This window comes from Alligator sinensis, unplaced genomic scaffold (genome assembly GCF_000455745.1).
Source record: "Alligator sinensis unplaced genomic scaffold, ASM45574v1 scaffold1295_1, whole genome shotgun sequence".
Lineage (NCBI taxonomy): Eukaryota > Metazoa > Chordata > Crocodylia > Alligatoridae > Alligator > Alligator sinensis.
Window position 1 is genome coordinate 610,252 of NW_005841880.1, and position 7,501 is coordinate 617,752.

Consider the following 7,501-nt stretch of genomic DNA (forward strand, 5'->3'; position numbering starts at 1 on the left):
GCAGTGTTTGGGTGGTGCCTGGGTGACAGCTTCTAGCAGTCAGCTGCATTTTTCTGTCCTCTTCTCCCCAGCGGGGCTGCCTGAGGACTTCCTGAACTCCTTGGAGAAAATGGAGGATGGGAAGCTGAAGGTCACCCTGAAGTACCCACACTATTTCCCCCTCCTGAAGAAGTGCTACGTGCCTGAGACCCGGAGGAAAGTGGAAGAAATGTTTAACTCCCGGTGCAAGGAGGTAGGCAGGACTTGAGGCTGCCCCCACTGCCTCGGCCAGGCCAGCGATTTCGTCCTGTGCCAGACTCTGCTTGACCTGGAGCCCTGAGGTCCAGTGTTCAGCTGAGAGCAGCAGGAGGGGAGTGGAGCTCACTGTTTCTCCCCAGCCTGGCCCAGCAGTGTGGGACATGTGCGTGGCAGGCTGCAGACTCCGTGTCATGTGAACAGCCATCGCAGCTGGCAAAGGGATTAGTGTGGGCTGTGAGGAATGAGCTCTATTCTGGGTCCTGGATGGCTGGTCGTGGGTGTGGGGAATCCTTGTGTAGGCTTTGCATCCAGGAGAGGATCTAGAGATTGCAGACCAGGCATGGGGAGAATTGTTGGCTGGTGCTTTTCCAGGAGTGCTTGTTCCCTGCCCCATGCTCCCAGCTCCATGACCCTCACCTTTGCTGAATCCTGCTCACAGGAGAATTGCCTGATCCTGAAGGAGCTGGTGGACCTGCGGGCTCAGAAAGCTGGGCTCCTGGGCTTCAACACGCATGCTGACTTTGTGCTGGAGATGAACATGGCCAAGAGCAGCAGGACCGTAGCCTCCTTCCTTGGTAGGGCTCTCTCTGCTCAGAGGTGGGGGCTGTGGCTCTGGGCACGTGCTGCTCACATGCTCTGACTCAGCTCTCACTCCCTGCAGATGAGCTGGCACAGAAACTGAAGCCTCTGGGCGAGAAGGAGCGGGCTGTGATCCTGGAGCTGAAGAAGAAAGAGTGCGAGAAACGGGACCTGGTGTTTGACGACCGCATCAATGCTTGGGACATGCGCTACTACATGAACCAGGTGGAAGAAACCAAGTACAGCGTGGACCAGAACCTGCTGAAGGAGTACTTCCCCATGCAGGTGGTCACTGCGGGCCTGCTCGACATCTACCAGGAGCTGCTGGGCCTCAGCTTCCACCTGGAGGAGGGCGCCCAGGTGTGGCATGAGGATGTCCAGCTTTACACAGTGAAGGACGGTGCCTCGGGGGAGACCATCGGCAAGTTCTACCTGGATCTGTACCCAAGGTGAGCCCCACCCCAGCTGCAGCCGAGGGGTGGGTGGCACTTTGGCAGGGGGCTCTCCTAGGGAGGCGGAGGGCATCTCGTAGTGGAGGTAGCAGATTTTCCAGCTCTCACTGTCTTCCAAGGGCACTTGCAGCCCTGGGTGGTGGCTTGGCATGATGACGCTATGGTTGATGTGAGGGTACATCCACCTGACAGCCTCTCCCCACTCAGGGAAGGGAAATACGGGCACGCGGCCTGCTTTGGCCTACAGCCTGGTTGCCTGCTGCCAGACTCCAGCCGGCAGATATCAGTGGCCGCTATGGTGGCCAACTTCACCAAGCCCACGCCCGACGCGCCCTCCCTGCTGCAGCATGACGAGGTGGAGACCTACTTCCATGAGTTTGGGCATGTCATGCATCAGCTCTGCTCCCAGGTGAGGCTCAGCTGGGGCGGGGAAGGGAGAAGCACAGTGCTGGCCCATCGCTGCCCCCCTGGAACCAGGCACTGTGTGACCCAGGGCTGGGCAGACCTGCCCTGACAGATCAGCCAACTCCTCTCCCCACCCCCACCCCCCAATTCTGATCCACAGCCCCCAGCGCTCCCCCATGCACACTGTCCTACTGATGCCCTTCCTGCAGCCCCCTTTTCTCCCTGTCTCGGTCCTGGGCTAAGCTTGGGCAGTAACCAGCAGCAGTGGGAAGTGATGCACTGGCTGGGTACAAGCGGTTGCCTCTGTCCGTGACACACTGGGTCACTTCTTCATGGGCCAACAGTATTGGCCTGTTCATGGCCAGCTGGGGCTGTTCTGCTTGCCGGAGGGATTCTCCGTGCTGTGCCCCCTGGGGTGTTCACTGGAGCAGGATGGGACAGGGTCCTTGGGCATTGATTGCAGACCCTTCTGCAGCCATTTATCCAACAGAGCCTACAAGAACATCTGCTCTGGCCCCTGCTATGTTCTACAGCCAGGGAAGAGCCCTGCAGGGGGCTGCCTGGGTGCTGCAGTGGTAGAGAATTCACAAGGGCACGGTGTGCATGGGTGGTCCTCAGAAGAGGACCGTGGCCATGCTGGAGGGGAAGGCTGGAGCCCTGTGGAGCTGGCACAGGGCAGTGCTGCAGTGGTGCGTACATGTCCCCCCCACCCAGGCAGAGTTTGCAATGTTCAGTGGCACCCATGTGGAGCGGGACTTTGTGGAGGCGCCATCGCAAATGCTGGAGAACTGGGTGTGGGAGAAGGAGCCACTGCTACGCATGTCCCGGCACTACAAGACCGGGAACCCCCTCCCTGACGAGCTGCTGGAGAAGCTCATCCAGTCCCGGCAGGCAAACACTGGTAGGGGCTGGCTCAGGCAGGGGTGCAGGGCTTGGCAGGGGGTCTGCTCAGCCCCAGAGGCTCATCCTGGCAATACCAGAAGGGTCACAGCAGAGCCTGGCCCTTCTGCTACGACTGCCCAGTGGGGAGGTTGGTGAAGAAGGAGCCCCTATGTCACCACTGCCAGCAGAGTGAGGGCTAGCAGGGCTCAGAGGGGCTTGAGGGCTGGGGCTAAAGTAGCAGGAGGCACCCTGGGGTGGGAGCTGGGGCTGCTGGGTGACCCCCAGCTGGCTGAGGGGGCAGGGGTCAGCTGAGGGGTATTGGCAGATAGTGGAAAGGGGACAGGCACTTGAAGCCAGCCTGAGCCCAGTGCTGTGCAGATGCCTGTGCCCCCGCAGAAACGCCACGTCACGCTGTTATTTCCCCCCCAACAGGGCTGTTCAACCTGCGTCAGATCGTCCTGGCAAAGGTAGACCAGGTGCTGCACACCCAGACGCAGGTAGACCCTGCCGAGGTGTTCGCCCGCTTGTGCGAGGAGGTGCTGGGCATCCCTGCCACCCCAGGTACCTGCCTGCCCCTCCACCCTGCCTCTGCAGGACCTGCTTGGCGTGGCCAGCCTGGTCTCTAACGATGGGATCAAGGGAAGGAGCTTTGCCCCTGGCCTGGCCCTTGTGCTCTGGCATCTCCCAGAGCAGGCTCTTCATTGGCCCAGCACTGCCTGACCAGGGCAGAAGCAGGCGTCTCTCTCTACCCACAAGCTTGGGTGCACTGGAGTCAGGTGAGGCCTCCAGACACTTCCCCAGCTGACAAAGGCAGCAGATCTCAGTCCTGCATCCTCAGTGCCTGGCACACAGTAGAGGGGGGACCCCGGAGTGCCACATGCAGTTGGCACGTGGCAGGCAACTCCCCATGAAAACCAGCCCCCCAAATGTGGGCGAGCGGTCAGGGGCTTGGGCTGGGGAATCCCCATGCAGTGGGAGCAGTGATGTCTCCCCCCCGATGCTCAGGGCAAGATCGTGCTCTGGCTCCTGCTGAGATCCACCAATGTGACACCGCCCATCTGTCGCATTTCCGCAGGGACAAACATGCCGGCCACGTTTGGGCACCTGGCTGGAGGCTACGACGCCCAGTACTATGGCTACCTCTGGAGCGAGGTGTACTCCATGGACATGTTCCACACACGTTTCAAGCAGGAGGGCATCATGAACTGCAAGGTGAGGGGAAACTAGAAAGGTAAAAGCAGCTGAATAAAAGCAGGGATAGATATCATACCCTTCCCGAGAGAAATGCTGTATCTGCCCTGCTGGAGGAGAGGGGTGGAGGGAGCAGCTGGCCAGCACAAAGCACGCTGGAAAATCTCCTGTAGCTGAGGAGGTGCAGTGCTTGCAGAGTGGGACCCGCAGGATGTGCCCGGTCCTGCCCCTGCCCCCTCTCTACCCCACGGCCTCTGTCCCTGCAGGTGGGCATGGACTACAAGAGCTGCATCCTGCACCCTGGCGGCTCTGTGGATGCCTGTGACATGCTGAGGAAGTTCCTCGGCCGCGAGCCCAAGCAGGATGCCTTCCTTGCTAGCAAGGGACTGAAGGTGGAGTCCAACTCGCTGCCTTCGGCCTGCTGAGCCCTGCCCCACCCTGCCCAGCCCAGTGACGCCAGCACCTTCGTCCGTGTACTTGTTCTCCAGAGCCAGGGCGCCGAGCTGCGCCAGCCCCCTCCCGAGCACCCGCCGGATGACCCTGCACCGTATCCTTCCCTTGAGCTCCGGCACGGGGCGGCAGGGCTGGCCAGGTTGTGGGGGTGCCGGCCCCGCGAACCAGCTGCAGGTGTCCTCCCTGGGAGTGGGGGAAACGCTAGCGTAACACCGACGTGCTGCTCTGCATCAGGGCACAGATTGGCTTGGGTTCAGCGAGGGAGGGGATACGGGGCTTGGCGAAAGAGCTGATTCACCAGTTTACGCAGCAAGCACCTCCCAGCTTGCAGCCTGGCCGTGTGACACTGGCCGGCAGAGACTGACCCAGAGGGCTCGTTAGGGAGGGATCTACCCCCGGTACTGATGGAGAGCCAGCTAAGAAGTGCCCCCACAGTGTGCCTGCCCTTTCCTAGCCTCCCTGGCCTCCCAGCAATAGCCGTTTTCCCTTCCTTTCCCATCAGAAGTGCTGGGGCAGGAAGGGAGGAGCTTTCCTGTACTGCCTTGTCCTCGTGTCCAGGGTAGTACGAGATACAGGGTGGAGAAGGATCGGGAACACGGATTAGCTGATGATTGTGAATTGCTGCTGCTTGACTGAGCGTTGAGGGGAATGCTCCAGGCAGGGATCCTGCTGGCTTCCAGCTGCTGGGATGCTAAGCCTGACTTCTCACCCTTTGCTGCAGTCCTTGGTTTATTGAAATGGGATGAAAAATAGTCAGATTTATTCAAGCACCCCTCCCCACCCCAAGGTGAGATTGGAGACAGTAAATCAGTTCATAGCAGTGCACTCTGCCCCCTTTGAGTGTGCCCTGACTGCCTGCCGACCCCGGACTCACTGCTGGGCTGCAGAGTTGGAGGGACCTAAGCCCACACCCCGCGCGGCCACAAAACAGTTCATTCCCTGCCTGACATTCTCCCCCTGTCTCGTCCTGAGAACGGCCGAGGCAGGAGGCACGCGGGCACATTTCCAGACATGCCTGCTGCCTTCAGGCGCCTGGATTTTTGGCCGTTGCACTCGTGCTGTTTTGGTTCTGCCAGCTCTGATTTCACCTGGAGCTGCAGGGTGCGCGCTCTGCCAGGGAGGCAGGACTGATACAGCTTAGTATCAGCACCCAAAGGCATCCAGCACTTTGGAAAACATGCCCTGTTCTTGCCTTCCTGCCTGGAGGGCCACCGCCTCCAAAAGCCAGGCTGTATCTGAGGCTTCTCCCTGTGCTGCTGTTCTGCTTGGAAGAAGGGAGGAGCTCTCTCTGCAGCCTGGCTCTACAGCACCAATTTTGGGGCAAAGGGAAGGGGAGATGCTTCTGTGTGTGACGGCAACAGAGAGCTTGGCTCCTTGTGGTAGCTGGCAGGACCCCTGGGCTGTCCCTGATGCTTCCCAGTTTCCCCCAGATTCCTCCCATCCTTGGGCACAGACAGCACTATCGCCAGGGTGGAAGAGGGGCTGTGGATGTGACAGATCCACCTGCCCTCCGCTCACACCTGAGCATCAAAGGAGCCTTGCATCTGGTGACTTTTTCTTGGTTGCTGCATTTTGTCTGCATCCTGGAAACCTGTCGCCACAGACGGATCAGCTCAGGGAGGGGATGAGCACCCAGGTGTGGGATTGATACCGGCTTGCAGAGCCTGGGGACGGGCTTCTTGGGGAGCCTCACAAAGCCCCTTCCTTCAGGGCTGCCTTGGCTCAGATTTTCCTTCCCATCTGAGCCATTTCCCCTGGATCTGGGCACGCTTGTGCGTGGAACGGCATGGGAGGTGCTCACGTCCCCCTGAGGTGGAAGCCTGACTGAGGCATTGTCCAGGGGTGCCTAGGAGGACAGGGAGCAGCAAACAAATGGCTCTGTCCTATTCTGGCAAAGCTTGCCCTTGGAAGGTCCCCAGCCCCGGGTCCTGCCAGGCAGGCTGCGTCCCCAGCCACCGGCGTGACCCGGGAGCATGGTATGTAGTGGGCGAAGCGGCTCTTGGTGCTTACCACGTCCTTTCCCTGCGTTCAGTCTCTTCCCTGCCCCCCCGTTCTAGCCGTGAGCGTGTGTCTGTCCTGGGGGTGCCCTGCCAGGCTCGGCCTTCACCCCCTTGGTGCTGTGGGTGCTGCTTGTTTTTTAAACGTAACAGTTTTGGGGTTTTACAGGATTTGTGTTTTGAGCTGTCTCCCCTCTCAGCCGCCAGAACGGGGGGACGGCCCCCTCCTTCCCCAGGCTGCCCGTGCAGCAAACTGGCACCGATGGCTGCACCGGACGTAGCTTCACCAGGGAGCGGGGGACGACTGATGGGTGTCCTTTGTTGCACTACGCTGTCTTCAGCCCCCGTCCTGCCGGCAGAGAGGTCCGACGTGTTTCCGTTATCCGTGTGCGCGGTCACCGCGGCGCGGTTCTGTTACTTCCCCTCCCCCTGCTTGTCCTGCCGATCGGGTTGTAGATGAGTCCTGGCACCAATAAAGGGTTTTCGTAAGCGGATTTTGGCCCTGCGCGGTCCCTGCCTGGGGAAGCAGGCGGCGGTGGGAACCCATCTCGCTGCTCGGGGGCAGGTGGGGGTTAGGGATCTCAGCAGGGCTGGATTTGCTGTTGGCGTGCGTCTCTTCTGGGAGAGGGGGCTGCTGTTAACGCTGTTTTGCAGGCGGAGAGCAAGGGACCGGCCCAGGGTCACCTGCAGAAGTGGCGGCAGAGGTCGAATTTGAACCCGTATCTTAGGCTGCTTCGTGCCTGGGACAGAGCCCCCCCACGATGGCCGTTCAGCCACCGAGGCAGCCCTGGGTCTGTCTGCTCCTCCAGCTCTGACCCACCTCCCACCAGCACGTCCTGTAGCCCGGAGCCGTCCTACAGCCGGGCTGCAGAGGTATCTATTTCCCGGCTATAATTTGAGCACGGGGCTGCTGGCAGCATCTGTGCGGCAGGGGGCAGCACGCACCTGCTTCCCCCCCACAATCTTCCCCCCCTCCACAATGGTCCCAAGCTGCTGCTGCTCCCAGCTGCCTGGGTGTGTGCAGCTCCTTTGTTTACCAGGCTCCGTGCTGGGCCGCGGTTAAAACAGCCCGGGCTCTATTTTTGCAGCCGTTTATGCAAGTAGCTGTGGGGGGAAGGGGGGGATCAGGTTTTATCTTCCCCCACCGCTGAGCCACAGTCCCCTGCAGCCTCGGGGGAAGGGGCCTTTTCTGGCGGCCCCGAGCTAAACTTGCTGCGACGCTGGATTCCCGGCGTCTGCGCTGGAAATAAAGCTGGGGCCCCGGGGCAGGGGAGGATCACCTTGGCCGGGGAGGCCATGGCATTT

At 60.6% G+C, this 7,501-nt stretch overlaps 1 protein-coding gene across 1 annotated transcript in view; it reads left to right on the top strand.

Moving 5' to 3' along the window:
• THOP1 (thimet oligopeptidase 1) overlaps nucleotides 1–7,052 on the top strand; it is a 10,821-nt gene extending 3,769 nt beyond the window's left edge. Inside the window, exons 5-12 of the mRNA XM_025196388.1 lie at nucleotides 72–232; nucleotides 677–812; nucleotides 899–1,265; nucleotides 1,476–1,677; nucleotides 2,388–2,574; nucleotides 2,988–3,116; nucleotides 3,631–3,767; nucleotides 4,013–7,052. Coding sequence (XP_025052173.1) covers nucleotides 72–232; nucleotides 677–812; nucleotides 899–1,265; nucleotides 1,476–1,677; nucleotides 2,388–2,574; nucleotides 2,988–3,116; nucleotides 3,631–3,767; nucleotides 4,013–4,171 — 1,478 coding nt within the window. The 3' untranslated portion in view covers nucleotides 4,172–7,052. The remainder of the gene's footprint in view (nucleotides 1–71; nucleotides 233–676; nucleotides 813–898; nucleotides 1,266–1,475; nucleotides 1,678–2,387; nucleotides 2,575–2,987; nucleotides 3,117–3,630; nucleotides 3,768–4,012) is intronic.
• Nucleotides 7,053–7,501: the final 449 nt, after the last annotated feature.